This window comes from Saccostrea cucullata, unplaced genomic scaffold, assembly GCF_032062105.1.
Source record: "Saccostrea cucullata isolate Sc308-1 unplaced genomic scaffold, CSIRO_AGI_Scuc_v1 ctg8466, whole genome shotgun sequence".
NCBI lineage: Eukaryota > Metazoa > Mollusca > Bivalvia > Ostreida > Ostreidae > Saccostrea > Saccostrea cuccullata.
Window position 1 is genome coordinate 3,460 of NW_026927914.1, and position 22,704 is coordinate 26,163.

General features: G+C 38.6%; 5 protein-coding genes across 5 annotated transcripts; all 5 read left to right on the plus strand.

Annotated features, from left to right (window-relative positions):
* Positions 1-1,394: 1,394 nt before the first annotated feature.
* On the plus strand, positions 1,395-6,924 carry LOC134275852 (uncharacterized). Its single transcript, XM_062758143.1, has 5 exons — positions 1,395-1,470; positions 3,243-3,470; positions 4,237-4,364; positions 5,241-5,341; positions 6,300-6,924. The coding sequence occupies exons 2-5, from the start codon at positions 3,293-3,295 to the stop codon at positions 6,811-6,813; spliced, it is 921 nt and encodes a 306-aa protein (XP_062614127.1). The 5' UTR covers positions 1,395-1,470; positions 3,243-3,292; the 3' UTR covers positions 6,814-6,924.
* Positions 6,925-9,545: 2,621 nt separating this feature from the next.
* LOC134275854 (adhesive plaque matrix protein-like) lies at positions 9,546-11,567 on the plus strand. Its single transcript, XM_062758145.1, has 2 exons — positions 9,546-10,033; positions 10,382-11,567. The coding sequence occupies exons 1-2, from the start codon at positions 9,546-9,548 to the stop codon at positions 11,565-11,567; spliced, it is 1,674 nt and encodes a 557-aa protein (XP_062614129.1).
* Positions 11,568-12,489: 922 nt separating this feature from the next.
* LOC134275855 (skin secretory protein xP2-like) lies at positions 12,490-13,734 on the plus strand. The gene is made up of 2 exons (XM_062758146.1): positions 12,490-12,918; positions 13,093-13,734. Exons 1-2 carry the CDS (start codon positions 12,490-12,492, stop codon positions 13,732-13,734), a joined length of 1,071 nt encoding a protein of 356 aa, XP_062614130.1.
* A 72-nt stretch (positions 13,735-13,806) lies between these two features.
* Positions 13,807-14,821, plus strand: LOC134275856 (uncharacterized). Its single transcript, XM_062758147.1, has 3 exons — positions 13,807-14,047; positions 14,137-14,504; positions 14,630-14,821. The coding sequence occupies exons 1-3, from the start codon at positions 13,807-13,809 to the stop codon at positions 14,819-14,821; spliced, it is 801 nt and encodes a 266-aa protein (XP_062614131.1).
* Positions 14,822-15,295: 474 nt separating this feature from the next.
* LOC134275853 (mitochondrial import inner membrane translocase subunit TIM50-like) lies at positions 15,296-22,123 on the plus strand. The gene is made up of 10 exons (XM_062758144.1): positions 15,296-15,701; positions 17,453-17,484; positions 17,658-17,679; positions 18,748-18,794; positions 19,546-19,665; positions 20,382-20,489; positions 20,647-20,745; positions 20,873-21,029; positions 21,551-21,654; positions 21,828-22,123. Exons 1-10 carry the CDS (start codon positions 15,344-15,346, stop codon positions 21,912-21,914), a joined length of 1,134 nt encoding a protein of 377 aa, XP_062614128.1. The 5' UTR covers positions 15,296-15,343; the 3' UTR covers positions 21,915-22,123.
* Positions 22,124-22,704: the final 581 nt, after the last annotated feature.

Consider the following 22,704-nt stretch of genomic DNA (forward strand, 5'->3'; position numbering starts at 1 on the left):
TCTTTGCCAGTGCATGGGTGTGATTTTGCCGGCACATATAGCCTAATGCTCGCATCACCACCATTATTGTGTTGCACTATATTTTGGCAAACAGAGCAGCTTCTTCCTTATCCCTGCCTAATATATTATTTCACATATAATATATATATGCTACTTCCACATCAATTCCCCAAACCGTATACCAGATACAGAATATTCCCAAAACAATTTTTAAATTGTTTAATTGCCCTCCTAGCTGCAGATCTGTAGCTCTCCGAAAAATATATTGATAGACCGGAGAGCTACAGTGCCACCCATTGAAAAAACTGTATATTTATTGCGCACAAAAAAGTGCGCTCGGTTCTCGATTTATTTCTCCATGTTTTTAAACTGTGATTTCAAAACATTACTAACCGTGTGTTCCTAACATATTCTTTCGCTGTTTCCACAACCAAACATTCCTCATAATTGTTTTTAATAGTCCTCCTGACCCTGATATTGTAATCATAGAACATTTCGCTTATTTATGCTGCCATTTTGGTTTCAAAGATAATTCGGTCCAATATGCTTCGTTCAGATGTCAACTACGAGAGTACTTGATAGAGGAGAAAGGAATGTTTAAAATGTTCCCTCTTTTGCAATTGAGGTTAGAATTTGGAAGAATTAATCAAGAACTGAGCGCACTTTCTTGTGCGCAATAAATATACAGTTTTTTCAATGGGCGGCACTGTAGCTCTCCGGTCTATCAATATATTTTTTCGGAGAGCTACAGATCTGCAGCTATTGCCCTCCTAGACCTGGAATTGATGGCAACACATAAAATATTTAACATGATCAATAAATCATGTTTAGTTAACACTCTGATACAAACTCAGCTCACAAATGTCTTAACAGACGGCTGATATAAACCAATCCTGGACATGTGAAGAATATTTGTCACAAACACCCCATACCAAAACAAAAAAAAATCTTTGATCCTCTCCTGTGACTGTGAAATATAGACGTAAATAATGACAATAATTACTCACTGACAATCATTAATTATCTCTTCTTGGCTTCGTATTTGTACAGGGGCTATTTTGTCATTAACATTCTCCTCAAAATTGCAGAAACACTTGGTAATTTTCTCGTCAAAAGAGTTCACGAGATCTTCTAACGAGCCAGAATAAGGCTCTGTAAAGTGTTCACTGTCCTCGTGCTCGTTCACTTCACTCGTTTGATGAGATTCAGCTTCTTTTAGAATATTTTCTACCGTTATAGCTTCCTGAAATTCACTGTATTCATTCCATTCCTCGTTTTCAAACTTGGCTAGCGGTGCCTCAAACTGAAGCTCCGCCATATTTGATGAGTAAATGACCTTTACCTTTCAGGTGCCCATTCTCGGAATACCTCTAGAATTTTCCAACAAAGCTATATAATGCTTGCGGAACTCCTTTGACAATTTCATTCTAACAACAAACGTTGCTGATGCTGGCAAGAAGGGGGAGTACCGTAAGTGTGGATTTTTTGATTTTTCTTTGTTTTAAATTTTCTTTACGTTTAGAATTCAGACAGTTTAGTTTTTTGGGATTGGACCTAGCTCTTGGTTTCATGTCTTTTCCTCATAATCATGTACTGATTTCTTAGGGATACTCTGAAATTTTAACAGCTGGAGGATTTATGTTTAAAGGAATGTGTCAAAAGGTAAAAATAAATCTTACCTCTTGGAATCTGAAGACAATGGTGACACCAAAGAGTATGAACTGAATTAAATCTTAGAAGTGCAATATCACTGAGTTATATGTTGAAGTGAAGTATTTTAACGATTATCGTTGCATTAATATGAGAGGCATAAATGCACACGACAAACATCACTGTACATGCATGGAGTTAATGTGTTTAACTGCATGACTGTATGCTTCATAATGAATAAGAATTTGAAATGTTGGAAAATTTCAGTTCAATTAAAAACAAAAACAATGTTGAATGTCAACTTTTTTTCTCAAAATTGATAAAGAAATTTTAGGATATAAATTATCTTTTGAAAATTAATTTAAAATTAATGTTTTATAGCCGCTGCTGCTTTAAACTTTTATAAATTCCTTGATACAATAAGATATTTTATATCAGAACTTAATATAGGATGCTTCATGGTCTATTAAAATGTCAATACTTCAGCTAATACTCTGTCTAGCTGCAGATCTGTAGCGTTATGATGGTAATTTATATATTTAGTCTTTGACCATAACGCTACAGATCCCATAATGCAAAAAATGTGCAATTTATGGCACAAGATTTTTTGCACACTATTTGGGAGAATTTCTTCCCTTTCCAACATTGGTAATTCGTCTACCTTTCATCCCCTAATGTCAGACATTCTTAAACCATGAATTTGTATATTTTATAATCTACCTCTAAACCCTTTATAGTCGCCTCTATGGGCGATAAACTAGCTTGAGTTGAATTATCTGAGGGATTGCAGAAAAATTTAGCTCAAGCAAGTTTGTCGCTTGTAGAGACGATTATGAAGGGTTTGGAGGTGGACAAAATATACAGATATATTTAAAAAAATGTCTAGAGTTATGGAGGGAAAGGTAAATAATTTACCAATGTTGGAAAGGGGAGAAATTCTTCCAAACATTGCGCAAAAAATCTTGCGCTGTAAATTGCACATTTTTTGCATCACGGGATCTGTAGCGTTATGGTCAAAGACTAATATATTAAATCATAATGCTACAGTTCTGCAGCTATACTCTGCCCATATAGTCAAGCTGCCTTAATTAGCTTGATTAGATTGATTGATTGCATGTCGTTTAACGTCCCTCTCGAGAATTTTTCACTCATATGGAGAGGCAACCACTTGCCAGGGGAGATCGAGCTGCAAATTTTGTCCTATACTCAGCACCTAGGGCTATTGAACTGGGAGGGATCTTTTTCGTGCCAGCACCTGCTGTGAAACTAAAACATAATTTGTCATCAATATTTCCAATTTCATTATTTCAGTATTTTCATTTGTCAATACACGTATTTTTAATTTAAAATTTCCAATTCAAAAGAATACAGCACCCTTTACTTAAAAGTTAGCCCTGAACATTTTTCTTCAAAATAAACAGCTTCAGTTAATGCATGTGTCATGAAGAAAGGAATCTACCCTTCACTGAATTTCTGTTCTGAGAGCCATACATCATAAGTCAGTCTTCAATCCTCATAATTTTCTTTTTTATAAAATTATGATAACTATGCAAGAATAAAACTATTTACCTGATTTTTTTGATTATGAAAAGGGAGAGTGCTCACTCATCAAACACCCCTTGGTTACCATGGAGACTGGGGAATGACCATGTTCCGGGTGAGCCACATCTCGGTGAGTCGCAGACAGCAATGGTCGTCCACCCACCACACCTTCTTTGGCACCGTCCAGCCCCGGGGGAAGCAGCCATGCTTTAGGGGACTCTTTCTCGGGGTCATAGCTGGGATCCTGCTGACCATTGGTATAATGTTGACCTGGATAGGTATGTGTATTGTAAATGTATTATCTTCAAATCTAGTATTCTGTATCATGTGTACATGAATGTGGATAAACATTTACAAAACTTTGTATTTTTAAATAAATAATATTTTGCACCTTAATATCAATTCTAGTGTGTGTATCCTTTTTTGTACAGATATTTTGAAAGAAGTAAGTAATTATCAATTTATGATAAAACTTACAGTGATTGGGAAGGCCAAAATGGTCAATGGGACTATGGCACAACTGTCAACATTTTTGATGGGCCATTTTGAAAATGAATGGGCCATCAATATAATCTGAAGGGCCATTTCAAGAAATAACAAAGTGACAAACAAATATGAAATACGAGAGAAAACACGATTTTTATTAACCGGATCTGATTTTTAACGCATGAAATGTAGCAAATTTAAAGGAACTTGCCTAGAATGTAACTGACCCATATTTTGTTTAAAAATTATGACAGTTTGGAAAGGGAACAGCCCTACCAAACAAATGAATAAAGTATCGCTTCGTTTAACCGGAAGTACTTTTTGACAGGTTTCAACCAATGAGATTGACTGCATTTGAAACGAAAGTAAAACAAGAAAGAAAGTCGTACACAAAATATTTCCAAATAACATTGCAAAAAATTGAATGCGCACCTTGGCGCCATGATTGATTGATTTAATGCGCCATTTTTCACTTCAATGCGACTATGGCGCATGACGCAAGCCCTTCCCAATCACTGAACTTACTTTGATTTACTGAGGGTTTTATTTTGATTATAGCTGGATTAAGTGGTATTGTTGAAGCAGGCCCCATCTTGATTGGTTTTTCTCTCATTGTGTTCCTTGTTGCTTCATGTCAGTTCTTACAAGCCAGAAAAGAACAGCTTCTGGAGAGACAAGCTGAGGAGGTTAGTACAGATAGGTCAACTCAAGTGGCTGAGGAAGTATAAGTACAGATAGGTCAAATCAGGAGAATGTGGAGGGAAGTACAGATAGATTAGCTCAGGAGGCTGAGGAGGTAGGTACAGATAGGTCAACTCGGGAAACTGAGGAGCTAGGTACAGATAGGTTAACTCAAGAGGCTGAGGAATTAAGTAAAAATACTTCAACTCAAGAGAATGAGGAGGTAAGACTCAGGAGACTGAGGAGCTAAGTACAGGTGGTCAAAACAAGAGGTTAAGGAAAAAGTTAACTCAGGAGGCTCAGGAGGTAGAGATAAGTTAACTCTGGATGCTGAGGATGGAAGTACAGATAGGTCAACTCAGGAGGATGAGGAGCTAGGTACAGATAGGTCAACTCAGGATTCTGAGGATGGAAGTACAGATAGGTTAACTCAGGAGGCTGGAGATGGAAGTACAGATAGGTTAACTCAGGAGGCTGGAGATGGGAGTATAGATAGGTTAACTCAGGAGGCTGGAGATGGAAGTACAGATAGGTTAACTCAGGAGGCTGGAGATGGGAGTATAGATAGGTTAACTCAGGAGTCTGGGGATGGAAGTACAGACAGGTTAACTCAATAGACTGGAGATGGAAGTACAGACAGGTTAACTTAAAAGGCTAAGGATGGAATTCCAGATAGGTCAACTCAGAGGGCTGGAGATGGGAGTACAGATAGGTCAACTCAGGAGACTGGGGATTTGACAAATATACCATGTAAATGAAGAGATTTCACAGTTGATGTATTAAAACTATAACACATTTATAGCTTATTCCTATGTTTAGGTTTGGTTAAGACACAAATTTTCAAAATATCAAGGAATTTCAATATGAATTTTAATTTACAGCAGAGAAGACAAGCCATAGCCACAATGGCAGTAAATCAAGATGGCGACAATCCCCCAGAGACTGTTATTATTGAGGCTTTGACTCCGAGTGAAATGTACAGGTAAGAGTGAAATCTACAGGTAAGAGTAATATACACAGGTAAGAGTAATATATACAGGTAAGACTTAAATGTACAGGTAAGAGTAATATACACAGGTAAGAGTAATATATACAGGTAAGAGTAATATACACAGGTAAGAGTAATATATACAGGTAAGAGAAATATATACAGGTAAGAGTAATATATACAGGTAAGAGTAATATACACAGGTAAGACTTAAATGTACAGGTAAGAGTAATATATACAGGTAAGAGTAATATATACAGGTAAGACTTAAATGTACAGGTAAGACTAATATACAAAGGTAAGAGTAGTATATACAGGTAAGAGTAATATACACAGGTAAGAGTAATATACACAGGTAAGAGTAATATATACAGGTAAGAGTAATATACACAGGTAAGAGTAATATACACAGGTAAGAGTAATATATACAGGTAAGAGTAATATATACAGGTAAGAGTAATATACACAGGTAAGAGTAATATACACAGGTAAGACTTAAATGTACAGGTAAGAGTAATATACACAGGTAAGAGTAATATATACAGGTAAGAGTAATATGCACAGGTAAGAGTAATATATACAGGTAAGAGTAATATATACAGGTAAGAGTAATATATACAGGTAAGAGTAATATATACAGGTAAGACTTAAATGTACAGGTAAGAGTAATATATACAGGTAAGACTTAAATGTACAGGTAAGAGTGCAATGTACAACTTTTATTAAAATATAAGGTTGAACAATGAAATATACAGGTAAGAGTAAAATGCAAACAATGATATGTACAATAGTGAAATGGTATTAAAGGTTCCCATGCAGATAATATAAATTATAAGGTGTTTCTTGATGCTTTTACAAAAGAGTGATGACAGATCTTTCTTATGTTGAAAATAGTAAATATAAATCAAAAGATTTTTTTTTCTGCTCGAAGAGAAATTTTATTTTCTTGTAGCAGCACAGATGACAATGCCCCACCCAGCTATATGGAGGCCACGGAATCGGATCTGAACCACTCCGTTCTCCTGCCAGAGGAAGTGAATGAGCAGATAGAGGACCCGCCTTCTTACGCTGAAGCCATGAGCACTTCCTGTGTAGAGATCTGTACAAGAGGGACAACTCCAGCCAGTGTGTGCTGGATTCCTCCTTATTATCCCCATTTATCTCCCCCTGAACACTGTTATTCAAGTCTCAGCGGGCCTCCCATAATGATGACGTCGTTAGATGGGGAGGAAGTGGAGGACTCCGAACATCCATCGTTAGATCGTGAGGGGACGGAGAACAATGAATCTCCAATAATTATGACATCATTACATCCTTACAGAGTGGAACATAATGAGCCTCCAATAATAATGACATCATCACATCGGGAAGGCTTGAGGGACAATGACCTTGAAATCAGCTCAGATGTGGATGAATTCTCAGACACAAGCAGTTCACGTAGACCCAGTGAAGAAGTCCAGAACTAGAGTCCTGTGATGTTAGCTGTTTATATTTTTGTAATGATATGTAGGCAGTGTAAACTTTTTTTTTGATATCCATTTAGTCATAAGTTATCCATCATTGCAAACCATGGGTTTGAGTCCCACAAGCTCCCTCATAGAGAAAATCATTGTGCATCATTCATGGGTTACAGAGCATGTAGATTATCAGATGAGTCCCATACAGTTATTGTGAATTCAAAAACATTTTCTGATGATTTTACAAAAGCGTGATAATTATTAAACATTTTATCCACTTCAGATCACATACTAAGTAATATATCAGTACTTATATCAGATTTGGGAGAATAAATGTGATTCCAAGATTTTTGTAACAAAATGGATAGTGTTGTGAGTAATTATCTTATACTTGTATTCAGTCAATTTCAAAGCAAAGTCTTTATAAATGATTTTGTTGTCAGATAATGGTGTTGCCTACAGGTTTGATGGGGGGGGGGGGGTGTGATATTGTTGTTCATGTGTATCTGTTGTTAAGTCAGTGGCTGTGCTGTCATTTCATCATGTGATCAGTGTACAAATTGCATAACAGAGTTCATTACATCATACATTTCCATACAAAGTTGTTTATATTCTTGTGAAAGAAGGTGGGGGAGGGGAGAGTCGGAATACAATTATACTGATAGCAGTGTGCCATTTACATTTCTTGCCATCAACAGGACCAGTCCAAAGACTATTTCTACCTATATAGCTATTAATAGCTATGTAGGTATTTAAACCTACCCAAAGTAGCTATTTTTACCTACTTTCTGCTTTATTTGCATTTTGTGGCCAAATGGCTGAACGGGGCAATATGGTGAATACCATATTTCTTGATAGTCACTGATGATGGATATGACAAAAATTTGACCAAAAAATGATTACTTCATAAATTAACAATTTTGCATAGAAATTAATGTAAAATTGAAGATTTAGGAAGTAATCATTATTTGGCCAAAATTTCATTGTATTCATCATTAGTGTGACTGTATCAAAATATATGGTATTCACTTGCGCCATTTGGTCTTTTGGTCACAAAATGCAGATAATACAAAAAGTAGGTAAAAATAGCTACTTTGGGTAGGTTTAAATACCTACATAGCTACGTAGGTAGAAATAGTCTTTGGACCTGTTCAATGTACTGACATTTTCATGATGTATGCAAGTATTTTGTTAGATCCAGTGTTATAATCTGGATTATTTTTTCTACATACATGTATCATATTTCTTTTTAATTAATTTTTAAGTTTGACATAATACATTATTAATTTGATTTTTTTTGTAAAATGATGAGGTGGTTGTGAAGTTCAGATGACTGTCCATGCGGCCATTTTCAGTACCTTCACTGGAAACTATCTCTCAATACAGAGTGAGATTTTGGTCTCTATAGAATTACATGTAAATACTATTTTTTGTACTCATCTCTATACATGTATATTTTAATATCTGCCTGCTGCAAAAGCTTAATAATGTATTGCATACTGACACTGTAGTTCAGATTCTGAACATTCGTTTAGGTTTCTGCAATGGTTGACTTTGTTTATAATGACCATCTTCATCAATTGATACATTTTATTGTTAGAGCACCTTGATGATGGAACTTGAGATTTTGTCTGGTACAAAAGAGACTGAGTTTTAATTCAATACATTGTTTTTACAGAAAAGAGTAGAATCTTTTCAATATCCCTGTAAAAATGTTCTTGTAAATGTGCATGTTCCTAAAGAAGTTTAACTGAAAGATTTTTTTTCTAATATTATTACTGTTCAAAGTTATTCATGTGTACATTTAGTCGGCCAAAGGCTCAAGTGAGCTGTTCTAAATTATTCATCTCATTGTCTGTTTGGCTGTCAATAAAGTTTTTCGTTTTTGTTATGATAATTGCTTTTAATGGACCAACTTGACCAAAGCAAGAAAATTCAACTTTTTCCAAATGTGTAGGGTTCAAACTCATATCAGTTTTGTTTTACAAATTGACTCTATGAGGATCTAACTCACATGAGCTGTAAGCTTTTCTGATCACCTTTGTCTGTCATCCCTCCTGCTAGCTGTCTGTCTCTTCGTCCAACTAAAAGCAGGCACATAGCATTCTTAGGTTTTAAAAAAAAGTCAAAACCTTTCAAGAGCCATGGCCACTTCCAAAGGGAAATAATCATGAAAAGGCAAAAATACAATTAGGCTCCCAAACAGTCATCTCAATAGAACCTCTAGGCCAGAAAAGTCAAAATTTGTGGAAAGTTCAGTATACTAAAACCTGAAATTGTGTAATGATGAACTTAAGGTTGAACTTTGCCTGGAGGTAGATGTTACTCAGGTGAGCTCTGTGGCCCTTCAGTTTATCACTTCTTTATGCCATAAGTAAATCTATTGAATCCATGGTTTTTTTTCTTATCTCAAAACCAAATATTTAAAAAAAAATTTACCAGATTATATCATTGAATTATATTTATTCATTGAAATGATGCAGTTGTGTATAGTTGATAAATTTATGAAAGCTTAGAGTTTATTGCATACAAACATTTATCTTGTGGAAAAAATGTTTATGAATGGACCAACATTGCTTGTTACTGGTATTGTTTATATGTACATGTATTTGTATAAAAATAAATATTTTATTGTACAATATGTCTTCAGTATTGTTATTTTAGAGTTCATAATCACTCAACATTTTAAAAAAAAAATTTGATATTTAATTTCATTTTAAGTCATCTCCTGAATACAGTACATGTCACTTCTTTTATCATTTAACTACCTCCCCACACCCCAGTACTGGTATCATCCCCTCACCTTCCCGAGAACTGGTATCATCCCCTCACCTTCCCCCAATATTGGTATCATCACCTCACCAAGTAATGGTATCATCCCCTCACCTTCCCCAGTACTGGTATCGTCCCCTCACCTTTCCCCAGAACTGGTACCATTCCCTCACCTCCCCCAGTACTGGTATCATTCCCTCACCCTTCCCAGTGCTGGTATCATCCTTCACCTTCCCCCTTACTGGTATCATCCCCTTACTTTCCCCCAGTACTGGTGTCATCCCCTCACCTTCCCCCAGTACTGGTACCATCCCCTTTACCTTCTCCCAGTACTGTTATCGTCCCCTCACCTTCCCCCAGTACTGGTACCATCATCCCCTTTACCTTCCCCAGTACTGTTACCATCCCCTTTACCTTCCTCAGTACTGGCATCATCCCCTCACTTTCCCCAGTACTGGTATCATCCCCTCACTTTCCTCTAGTACTGGTATCATCCCCTCACTTCCCCCAGAACTGATATAATCCCTCACCTTCCCCCTGTACTGGTATCATCCCCTTACCTTCCTCAAGTACTGGTATCATCCCCACACCTCCCCAAATACTTGTATCATCCCCTCACCTACCCCTAGTACTGATATTATCCCCTCACCTCCCCCAGTTCTGGTATCCTCCCCTCACCTCCCCCAATACTTGTATCATCACCTCACCTACCCATAGTACTGATATAACCCCCTGACCTTCACCCATTACTGGTATCATAACCTCACCCTTCCCAGTTCTGGTATCATTCCCTAATCTTCCCCAGTACTGGTATCATCCCCTCATCTTCCTCCAGTACTGGTATCATCCCCTCACTTCCCAAGAACTGGTATAATCCCTCACCTCCCCCCTGTACTGGTATCATCCCCTTACCTTCCTCAAGTACTGGTATCATCCCCACACCTCCCCAGTACTGGTATCCTTCCCCCCAATACTTGTATGATCCCTCACCTACCACTAGTACTAATATCATCCCCTCACCTTCCCCCAGTACTGATATTATCCCCTCACCTTCCCCTAGAACTGGTATAATCCCTCACCTTCCCCCTGTACTGGTATCATCCCCTCACCTCCCTCAGTACTGGTATCATCCCCTCACCTTCCCTCAGTACTGGTACCATCTTCTCACCTTCCCCCAGTACTGGTGCCATCCCCTTTACCTTCCCCAGTACTGGTATCATCCCCTCACCTTCCCCCAGTATAGTTACCATCCCCTTGACCTTCCTCAGTACTGGTATCATCCCCTCACCTTCCCCCAGTACTGGTATCATCTCCTCACCTTCCCCCAGTACTGGTATCATCCCCTATCCTTCCCCATTACTGGTATCATCCCCTCACCTTCCCCCAGTACTGATATTATCCCCTCACATTCCCCCAGAACTGATATAATCCCTCACCTTCTCCCTGTACTGGTATCATCCCCTCACCTCCCTCAGTACTGGTATCATCCCCTCACCTTCCCCCAGTACTGGTACCATCCCCTTTACCTTCCCCAGTACTGGTACCATCCCCTTTACCTTCCCCAGTACTGGTACCATCCCCTTTACCTTCCCCAGTACTGGTACCATCCCCTTTACTTTCCCCAGTACAGTTACCATCCCCTTTACCTTCCTCAATACTGGTATCATCCCCTCACCTTCCCCCAGTACTGGTATCATCCCCTATCCCTCCCCATTACTGGTATCATCCCCTCACCTTCCCCCAGTACTGATATTATCCCCTCACCTTCCTCCAGAACTGATATAATCCCTCACCTTCTCCCTGTACTGGTATCATCCCCTCACCTCCCTCAGTACTGGTATCATCCCCTCACCTTCCCCCAATACTGGTACCATCCCCTTTACTTTCCCCAGTACAGTTACCATCCCCTTTACCTTCCCCAGTGCTGGTATCATCCCCTCACCTACCCCAGTACTGGCATCATCCCCTCACCTTCCCCAGTACTGGAATAATCCCCTCACCTTCTCTTAGTACTGGTATCATCCCTTCACCTTCCTACAGTACTGGTATCATCCCCTCACTTTCCCCAGAACTGATATAATCCCTCATCTTCCCCCCGTACTGGTATCATCCCCTTACCTTCCTCAAGTACTGATATCATCCCTTCACCTCCCCCAATACTTGTGTCATCCCCTCACCTACCCCTAGTTCTGATATTATCCCCTCACCTCCCCCAGCATTGGTATCATCCCCTCACCTCCCCCAGTTCTAGTATCCTCCCATCACCTCCCCCAATACTTCTATCATCCCCTCACCTACCCTATCATCCCCTGACCATCACCCATTACTGGTATCATAACCTCACCCTTCCCAGTACTGGTATCATCCCCTCATCTTCCCCAGTATTGATATCATCCCCTCACTTTCCTCCAGTACTGGTATCATCCCCTAACCTTCCCCCAGTTCTGGTATCATCCCCTCATCTTCCCCAGTACTGGTATCCTCCCCTCATCTTCCTCCAGTACTGGTATCATCCCCTCACTTCCCCAGAACTGGTATAATCCCTCACCTTCCCCCTGTACAGGTATCATCCCCTTACCTTCCTCAAGTACTGCTATCATCTCCTCATCTCCCCAGTACTGGTATCCTTCCCCCAATACTTGTATCATCCCCTCACTTACCCCTAGTACTGATATCATCCCCTCATCTTCGCCCAGTATTGGTATCATTCCCTCACCCTTCCCAGTACTGGCATCATGCCCTTACCTTCCCCAGTAGTGGTATCATCCCCTCACTTCCCCTTGTATTGGTATCATCCTCTTACCTTCCCCCAGATCTAGTATCATCCCCTCATCTTCCCCCAGTACTGGAAACATCCCCTCACCTTCCCCCCAGTACTGGTATCATCCCTTAATCACTTCCCCCAGTACTGGTATGATCCCCTCACCTTCCCCTAGTACTGGTATCATTCCCTCACCTTCCCTCAGTACTGGTATCATCCCCTCACCTCCCCCCAGTACTGGTATCATCCACTCATCTTCCCCCAGTACTGTATCATCCCCTATCCCTGCACCTTCCCTCAGTACTGGTATCATCCCCTCACCTTCACCCAGTACTGGTACCATCCCCTTTACTTTCCCCAGTACTGGTACCATCCCCTTACCTTCCCCTAGTACTGGTACCATCCCCATTACTTTCCCCAGTACAGTTACCATCCCCTTTACCTTCCTCAGTACTGGTATCATCCCCTCACCCTCCCCATTACTGGTATCATCCACTCATCTTCCCCCAGTACTGGTTTCATCCCCTATCCCCTCACCTTCCCCCAGAACTGGTATAATCCCTCACCTTCCCCCTGTACTGGTATCATCCCCTCACCTCCCTCAGTACTGGTATCATCCCCTCACCTTCCCCCAGTACTGGTACCATCCCCTTTACTTTCCCCAGTACTGGTACCATCCCCTTACCTTCCCCTAGTACTGGTACCATCCCCATTACTTTCCCCAGTACAGTTACCATCCCCTTTACCTTCCTCAGTACTGGTATCATCCCCTCACCCTCCCCATTACTGGTATCATCCACTCATCTTCCCCCAGTACTGGTTTCATCCCCTATCCCCTCACCTTCCCCCAGAACTGGTATAATCCCTCACCTTCCCCCTGTACTGGTATCATCCCCTCACCTCCCTCAGTACTGGTATCATCCCCTCACCTTCCCCCAGTACTGTACCATCCCCTTTACCTTCCCCAGTACTGGTACCATCCCCTCACCTTCCCCCAGTACTGGTACCATCCTCTTTACTTTTCCCAGTACAGTTACCATCCCTTTTACCTTCCTCAGTACTGGTATCATCCCCTATCCTTCCCCAGTACTGGTATCATCCCTTCACCTTCCCCCAGTACTGATATTATCCCCTCACCTTCCCCCAGAACTGGTATAATCCCTCACCTTCCCCCTGTACTGGTATCATCCCCTTACTTCATCAAGTACTGCTATCATCCCCTCATCTCTCCAGCACTGGTATCCTTCCCTCATATCCCCCAATACTTGTATCATCCCCTCACCTTCGCCCAGTACTGGTATCATGCTCTCACCCTTCCCAGTACTGGTATCATCCCCTCACCTTCCCCAATACTGGTATCATCCCCTCACTTCCCCAGTACTGGTATCATCCCCTGACCATCCCCAGTACTGGTATCATCCCCTGACCTTCCCCCAGTACCTGTATCACCCCCTCACCTTCCCCCAATAATGGTATCATCCCCCTCACCTTCGCCCAGTACTGGTATCATTCCCTCACCCTTCCCAGTACTGGTATCATGCCCTTACCTTCCACAGTACTGGTATCATCCCCTCACTTCCCCTTGTACTGGTATCATCCTCTTACCTTCCCCTAGATCTAGTATCATCCCCTCATCTTCCCCCAGTACTGGTAACATCCCCTCACCTTTCCCCAGCACTGGTATCATCCCCTCACCTTCCCACAATACTGGTATCATACCCTAATTACTTTCCACGGCACTGGTAACATCCCCACACCTTCCCCCAGTACTGGTATCATCCCTTAATCACTTTCCCCAGCACTGGTATCATCCCCTCACCTTCCAACAGTCCTGATATCATCCCCTCACCTTCCCCCAGTACTGATATCAACCCCTCACCTTCCCTCAGTACTGATATCAACCCCTCACCTCCCTCAGTGCTGGTATCCTCCCCTCACCTCCCCAGTACTGGTATCAACCCCTCACCTCCCCCAGAACTGGTATAATCCCTCACCTTCCCCCGTATTGGCATCATCCCCTTACTTTCCCCCAGTACTGGTATCATCCCCCATCTTCCCCCAGTACTGGTATCATCCCTCACCTTCCTACAACCCAATTACAAGTATCACCCCACCACCACACACCACCATTACTAGTATCATCCCGACCCTGCCTCCCCACACTCCAGTACTGGTTTCTTCCCCAACTTCTAGAGCCTAAGTATCAGTATCATCCCCACACCTCTGTTCCCTAGTACTTCTCTCAACCCCTCACCTCCCCCAGTACTGGTATCATTCCCTCAATTCCCTCAGAACTGCTATAATCCCCTCAATTCCCCCAGAACTGGTATAATCCCTCACCTTCCCCCGTACTGGCATCATCCCCTTACTTTCCCCCAGTACTGGTATCATCCCCCATCTTCCCCCAGTACTGGTGTATCATCCCTCACCTTCCTACAACCCAATTACAAGTATCACCCCACCACCACACACCACCATTACTAGTATCATCCCGACCCTGCCTCCCCACACTCCAGTACTGGTTTCTTCCCCAACTTCTAGAGCCTAAGTATCAAAATCATCCCCACACCTCTGTCCCCATCGTACTTCTCCCAATCCCACTCTCCTATACATGTATTCAGTATGACTTGTTATTCTGGTTACTGAAAATGAAGTTGATCAATGAAACAAGAATATCAACAGTCTTAACTGAAAAGACTTTTAAAAAGTTCTGTATTTTCCGACCATGACAAGGAGCACACGGCGGGCGTGACTGGTATACAGGGAATACTCACTCCTCCATGGCACCTTGTCTCACCTCTGATATTTTATTATTTATATTATTTATTTTAAAAGACTTGTGTTTGCTGCTTGCGTACAATATACATTAAATATATCTTTAAGAAATAAGATATAAAAAGATTTTTCAGTCCCGCGTTCTGCTTACTGTGCTTAAATACTTTTCCGGAATTTTACTACATAGAAAAACTCTAGATTTTACTATGCTGGATACTATTTCCGGTAAAAATGTCAGCTCTCAGGTCCACATGTTTATTTAAACGAATACTTTTTAATAAGGGAACAAGCATCAAATGTGATTTTTATGATAACACTAGATCTATAACAAACTTTCGATATTTTTATCGACCAGATACATTACGGTCCCCGCTAGGTTTATGTGCTTGTGTGTTTTTCCGAAGGTCGACTGATCGGTTGTTTCATAGCAGGAGTGTTATATATAACAACAGTGTTACGTCAGACTCAAACGTGAACTCTGAAAAGGGAGATGAGAAAAAATCCAAATGGAAGAAGTACGGGGAATATTTTATGTGGTTCACACTCGCTTCTTTTTCAGCAGGGTGTGTTTATGGTGCATATATTTTAGGTGAGAAAATCACATAACAATAGGGGCTTGTTCCCGGCGTGTAATAATTATTTAAGCATTGAATTCATATTTCTGGATGTTGTTGGTCCTATAACATACCTGGCCATGCCAACAAACTGAATACTGGTGCGGTACGATTATTTGTCGGCATGGCCACCTGTGTGTTATGGGACCGCCGACAAGGCGACATCCAAAAATATGAATCCAATGCTTATACATGTATTTACATTCATTAATTTTCCCTCTTCATAATTGTTTATTTCGTTAATCTTTAAAGTGAATTTAGCACCCTTCAAAATTTGGTGTAAGTAATAAACGTAACAGTTGCGTAAGAGCTGTTCATGATGTTGCAACATCACATAACGCATTTTAAATGCCCATTTGTTGTATTTTTACATTACTTAATATAACGGTGTTATAGTTTTTTGTATGAAATAGAGTTAAAACATTGTACATTTTTGATTTTCTTAGAGTATTGAATATGCATATAGTTCCTACTGTGTAGCATATACGTGTAGTTCCTACAATTTTTCGCATGTGTTATAGAAACTTAAAAGTCATGGATTTTATAAAGAAAATTACGCTGAATTTAAACATTTATTTTTAAAAATCATATACGGTAATAATTATATGTGATTTTTAAAAATAAATACAAGTAATTTATATTACACGCTGGGAGCAAGCCCCTGTGACATAACCCACATATGTGTAAAAGAAGTTAAAACTTTTCAAGGTTTTTTTTATTTTTGTTTGTTTTTTCATTCTAATTTGAAAAATAAAAGTAATCCTCTGACTGTTAAATGTTCTGAATGTAAGAAAAATTAGGACTTGGATGATACAACTTTTTCTATATCGATATGTATCACGATATTTGAGCCACGATACGATATATGTATCACATGTTTAATTGCTTATAAAATCTTTTTTTGCATTGAAATAAACAAATTATTTCTTTGCAAATGAGAATATTTTATTCAAAATAGTTGTTTATATGTTGTAAAACAAAAATATTTTACTCAAGTGGTGTTAATTATTATTTATTTCATATCTATATATATATTTAAGTTATTTATTTTATATATTAAACCCCAAATGTTAAATAAACAAAGAAAAACAGAAGTCAGATTTTTTGGGGCAATATTTCGATATTTTTTCAAATGTAACGATATGTGTATCGTCCTCACATATATCACGATATATCGATATCTCGATATATCATCCCAGCCCTAAGAAAAATCTTTGCTATGCCCAAAATTAAGATTTTTACAATGAACAATTTACTTCTGTACAAATAAATTAATATGTTTTACTTTTATGCTGTGACTGTATGGGCGATCGCAGATTCACACAGCTGAGTAAAACTTGCAACTTTGATTTGACCATGTAAACTTCAAACTGCATGAGACACATGCAGTCTAAATTTTGATGCACTGTATGTACTGTCACATGACAAGAACCAGTATTGTCCCTGGATATTACAGTGCTGGCTGATGTGGCTCGGTAAAGGCATTATATATTTTTAATATTTTTCTCAATGACATTTATTTCATTGAAACATATTTCATTGAAATTCATTGAGAAATTTATCAAAAATATATGAAAAATAAGTGTATAAGACAGAAACTGCAATAATCTAAATGACTCTAGAGTTCAGAATTCAAGTTCTAGTTTATTATTTTACAATTTATTTACACTTGATTTGACAGTGACCATTAAAACTACATGTAAACGGTTAATGTACATTTTTTTAGGCCTACCACCAACAGACCCAGAAGGCAATGTTGTAAGTATGATAAATCTTCCTTAAATCATGCTTGTATCTGTGCATTAATTCTTGCAGTAGTTCACCTAATTTTAATTGTTTTTATTATTTTTTCTGCTTAAATGTACATAATTTAGGTCATTCCCAGTATGCACGTCTAACAAATTCTGTCAAACTTATCCTTTGTCTTGTAGGTTGAGGATGAATTTGGAAAAGGTAAGAATTTTCAAGGCCAAGTACATTAATAGTAAATCATGTTAATTGTAATAGGGTACTGTACGTTTGTCATAGCTTGAGAGTTCTGTGCAACTTAATGCTGAATGAAAGTATTTTTTATTTAAAAATATTTCACATTAAAAAAAATTATCTACAAGTAAAATGTGACAATAATTAACACCTTATGATAAGCAGGGTTCTCCATGAGCTGTTTTACTGTGTTGCTCCCGACACAGTAAATTTTTTTCTCCGACACAGTAGCGATTCAAATTTTGTGTGTGACACAGTAAAAATTTTGCCGACACAGTGATATCTGTGATAATTAGAAAATCCAAACATTTAAATTCTCTCTAACTGAAATTTTAATCAATCAACTCTACCGTCTTTCAATTCTAAAAGATAGAGCACTTAATTACTAGGGCTTCACCTTGCATAATCAATTATCTCCTATACCCTTGCCGGACTTTACGCGTGAAGGAACAAAGACAAATAATTTGTTTTCACACTTTTGGTTCCATGTAACGGTTAATTGGTAGTTGCATTAAAATAGATTGAATTATTAAAAAAAATAAATATGTCTTTTCTATAGAGCCACGGCTGTAGAATTATGTTAGCACTGTAAGTCAAACATTACGTCGTAGATCGTATTGATGTATATAAATAAAATTTTCAACATGTTCAAAGAACTCCTAAAAGAATTTTACTTTTCTGAAGATTCTTTTTTTTGTAATTTGGTAATTGGATCAAGAAAACTGACAAACAATTATGACAAATTTACTTTAAAAAATGTTTTTATATGTTTTTACTTTAATCAATATGTACGACCATACCATTTGTGTAACAAATTAGCGATTTTTTAAAAAAGTGTGTGCATGTATTCTTTTGTAATAACCTGGTATAATGAATAGTGATTCAGTTGCGAATTTGATCGTGAAAATACCACAAAATTTTAGTGCTTCACCTAATCTCTGCAACACCGTAATATTCTAAATGATGGAGAACCCTGGATAAGACTTTGTTCTATAATATAGTAATCATCTACCATGTAACACATCTTGTTTGCTGCAGGTTTCTCCATTCGAAGAAGTGTTGCCACCTTTAAAATCAAGAAACAGGTATATTTCTTAAACATAATTATTAACCATATGTAACATGCTATCTGTTCCATTGAGTCATTATTAGCCATTTAGAATGAATCAGTCCGTACACTTGATGAATCAGATTTTACACTTGATGAATCAGATTAACAATGAACCAGACTTTAAACTAGTTGAATTACACTTGTTGATACACTTGATGAATCAGACTTTACATTTGTTGAATCAGACTTTACACCTGTTAATTTACACTTGATGAATCACAATTTACAGTTGTAGAATCAGTTTTTACACTTGTTGAATCATACTTTACACTTGGTGAACAAGATTTTACACTTATTGACATTACACTTGTCGAATAAGACTTTACACTTGTTGAACCAGACTTAACACTTGTTGACATAATACTAGATGAATCAGACATTACACTAGATAAATGATAAATCAGTCTTTACATTAGATGAATCAGACTTTACACTTGTTGACATTACACTTTTACACTTGCTGTATTCTGATAACAGGAGATGAATCAGACTTTACACTTGTTGAACCAGACTTCACACTTATTGACATTACACTTTTACACTTGCTGTATTCTGATAACAGGAGATGAATTAGACTTTACACTTGCTGAATCAGACTTCACACTTGTTGACATTACACTTTTACACTTGCTGTATTCTGATAACAGGAGATGAATTAGACTTTACACTTGCTGAATCAGACTTTACACTTGTTAACATTACACTTTACTGTTTTCTGATAACAGGAGATGGAGGAGCCCTCCAGGAAGAAGCTGCTCCCTGAGCCCCTCCAGCCCCCCTTTGTCCAGCCCCCCTATACACTGGTCATGGAGATCACCGGGATCCTGGTCAAGCCGGAGTGGACGGTAAACACTGACTTATACAAGTAACATGTGTCTTTATAAATAGAGGGTACCTGCTCATAACAAACCGGAGTGGACGGTAAACTCTGACTCATACAAGTAACATGTGTCTACATAAGTAGAGGGCACCTGCTTATAACAAAACCTTTAGTTTGTCAAGCCAGAGTGGACGGTAAGCTCTATCTCATACAAGTAACATGTGTCTACATAAATACAGGGCACCTGCTCATAACAAACCAGAGTGGTCGGTAAGCTCTATCTCATACCGGTACAAGTAACGTGTCTACATAGATAGAGAGCACCTGCTTATAACAAACCGGAGTGGACGGTAAACTCTATCTCATACCGGTACAAGTAACGTGTCTACATAGATAGAGAGCACCTGCTTATAACAAACCGGAGTGGACGGTAAACTCTATCTCATACCGGTACAAGTAACGTGTCTACATAGATAGAGGGCACCTGCTTATAACAAACCTTTAGTTTGTCTAGCCAATAAGAATGGTCAACTCTGACTCATACAAACAAATATGTGTCGACATTTTATATAGAGGGCACCTGCTCATAACAAATTTTCAGATTTTTAAGCTAGAGTAGACTTACTGTACATTCCAGCTTAAAAAACTGAAGGTCCAGATTTTAAAATTTCTAAAATGTTATGTTGATGAGCATGTCTTGAAAGTTCTCTCTCTTCTGAATGGTTGGCTTTCCACTTACAGATTAAGAATGGATGGAGGTTTAAGAAGAGACCCGGGGTGGATTATTTCCTCCAGGCCGTCGGGCCACCTCTGTTTGAGACTGTCGTGTACACCTCAGAGACTGGCATGGTAAAAGCTGATTGTAAAAGTATTAATGAATGAATAATGTACACAGCGGTAAAACGTTAACTTATGGATAGTTTACAAAGTGGTAAAAGCATTAATTTATGCATAGCTTTCACAGTGGTAAACTATTTCCTAAATTGAAGTCTATGATATTTTTCAGAATGCTGTTCCTGTGATTCACAGCCTTGATCAACAAGGACATGTCATGTACAAGTTATACAGAGACGCCACGTGGTATGACGGCAAAGATCACGTCAAAGTGAGTATAACCTTGATCAAAGACACATGTACAAATTAAAATATCACGTCATAGTCATAAAACTCTCTGAAAAATCAAGCATTTGAGGCATATTATTGATTGAAGATATAAATGAATTTTTTTTCAGGATTTGTCCTATTTAAACAGAGACCTAAACAAAGTTATAATGATTGACTGTAAGTCGAAGTCAGTGAAGCTGCAGAGGAACAACGCGTTTGTTCTGAAAGAGTGGGACGGAGACGAGAATGACACTGCACTGTTTGATCTGGCTTCTTTTCTACAAAGTAGGTTATCTGTGAGATAGTGAGAGAAGGGGGGGGGGGGGGAGGCGCCACCTAAAGCTAGCATTATTTCTACCAGAAAACGATTTTAAAAACTGGAATTTACTCTATCCCTTTTCATTCTATACAGTGTAATAAATTTCATTGTTCATAATATACTGTATACAGGGAAACTATCGCCCCCTTTTGTTTTTGCCCTAGTTACAGATGGGCAAGTTTAAAAATAACACAGTGTAATTTTTTTAACAAAACTGTGGCAGGGCAAAATCAAAAGAAGGCAAAATCGTTTGCAAGTGTGAAAGGGCTAAAATAACCCTGTTTACAGTAGCTTATGAATAAAATAATGGTATTCTAAACTTATACAAAGAATATTTGTCAGAAATTAACAATCCATTTTAATAGTCTTTCTTTTATCACCTGCTTTGTTAATGTTATTTCGCTGTATATGTCATTTAGAGGAATTCAAGCTTTTGGTGATATGAAAGCCTTCTTAAAAACGAAAATGATTATAATCTTTTTTCCAGCTCTGGCACACAGTAAGATCGAGGATGTTCGTACAGTTTTAGAATACTACATGCAGTTTGATGACCCTATTGCCAAATTTAGAGAAAATCAGTTACTCCTTCAGGTTAGCTCTTTATCTAACTGCTTCCATAGAATATAGGAACATGTAGTTTAGGGATCTAGATGGAATTCAGTACACTATAAAAGAAAAGTGACATTTTATTAACTACCTAATAATTGACATGTGCATTTATAATTGATGTGTTAAAGTTGTTATCAATTTGCTTTATTTTGTAGGAAGAGCAGGAAAGACAAAGACAAGAACAGGAGAAGCCAAAACAGAAATCACCGTTTGATTTTGCCAAGTCATTTAGAAAGAGATAGCTATAGAACAAATGGTTGAATGATTGAAATAACTGAATGTAACATACATATAGAGTGCTCTTTCATCATTGTGACATGTAAAGATATGAGTGAAAACTGCATCAGATGCATGTCAAGTATCATACAGATTTGTTCACTCTAGATTGAAATGAAATGAGGAACAATACATGTACTGCCACTGTGAGGTGATGAGACTGTCAATAAAATTGTTTTTATGCTGTGTAGATTATTCTTGATGTATTTATCTCTAAGTGGGCCTAACTTCAGGACACAGATTGGTAAAGAGTACATGTACTTATGTTTTGAACATATAATGAACAATTTTATTTTGAGGAGAGTTTGTAAATGTAAAGTTTTCTCAGTGGTGAAACTTGTATGAATTCACTTTCATCTAAAGAATTATGAAAGTTTTTCTTCCCCTTTGGGGATTTTCGATTTTGGTCTGTCATTACCCCCCTATATACATGTTTTAGATTCTGATGATATGCAGGACAGTTGTTAGAGCGTCTGATTTAGAGTAGCGAAGTAAGGTGTTGATCTGTTCGTCTCAGGTTTGAATCCAAATTGTGGAGACTGTCCTTCAGATGAGACCGTATTAACCAAGGCCCAGTGTGCCACAGTACTGGTAGGTGCTGGCACGAAAAAGATCCTCACTGCTCAATGGCCCTAAGTGCCGATTATAGACAACATTTGCAGCTTTCCACCTGCAAGTGGTGGTGTTTCCATATGAATGAAATATTCTTGAGAGGGATGTTAAACAACAAATAAAAAACAATACATGTATCTTTAA

Coding starts and splice junctions, on each gene's coding strand:
- LOC134275852 (XM_062758143.1), top strand. CDS start 3,293: ATGACCATGTTCCGGGTGAGCCACATCTCGGTGAGTCGCAGACAGCAA. Junction 3,471..4,236: donor TATAATGTTGACCTGGATAG/GTATGTGTATTG, acceptor TTTTGATTATAG/CTGGATTAAGTGGTATTGTT. Junction 4,365..5,240: donor TGGAGAGACAAGCTGAGGAG/GTTAGTACAGAT, acceptor TTTAATTTACAG/CAGAGAAGACAAGCCATAGC.
- LOC134275855 (XM_062758146.1), top strand. CDS start 12,490: ATGATCCCCTCACCTTCCCCTAGTACTGGTATCATTCCCTCACCTTCC. Junction 12,919..13,092: donor CTCACCTTCCCCCTGTACTG/GTATCATCCCCT, acceptor TACCTTCCTCAG/TACTGGTATCATCCCCTCAC.
- LOC134275853 (XM_062758144.1), top strand. CDS start 15,344: ATGTCAGCTCTCAGGTCCACATGTTTATTTAAACGAATACTTTTTAAT. Junction 17,485..17,657: donor CAGACCCAGAAGGCAATGTT/GTAAGTATGATA, acceptor TTTGTCTTGTAG/GTTGAGGATGAATTTGGAAA. Junction 20,746..20,872: donor ACGGCAAAGATCACGTCAAA/GTGAGTATAACC, acceptor ATTTTTTTTCAG/GATTTGTCCTATTTAAACAG.
- LOC134275856 (XM_062758147.1), top strand. CDS start 13,807: ATGGTATCATCCCCCTCACCTTCGCCCAGTACTGGTATCATTCCCTCA. Junction 14,048..14,136: donor CTCACCTTCCCACAATACTG/GTATCATACCCT, acceptor CACTTTCCCCAG/CACTGGTATCATCCCCTCAC. Junction 14,505..14,629: donor CCCTGCCTCCCCACACTCCA/GTACTGGTTTCT, acceptor CAATTCCCTCAG/AACTGCTATAATCCCCTCAA.
- LOC134275854 (XM_062758145.1), top strand. CDS start 9,546: ATGTCACTTCTTTTATCATTTAACTACCTCCCCACACCCCAGTACTGG. Junction 10,034..10,381: donor CCTCACTTTCCCCAGTACTG/GTATCATCCCCT, acceptor AATCTTCCCCAG/TACTGGTATCATCCCCTCAT.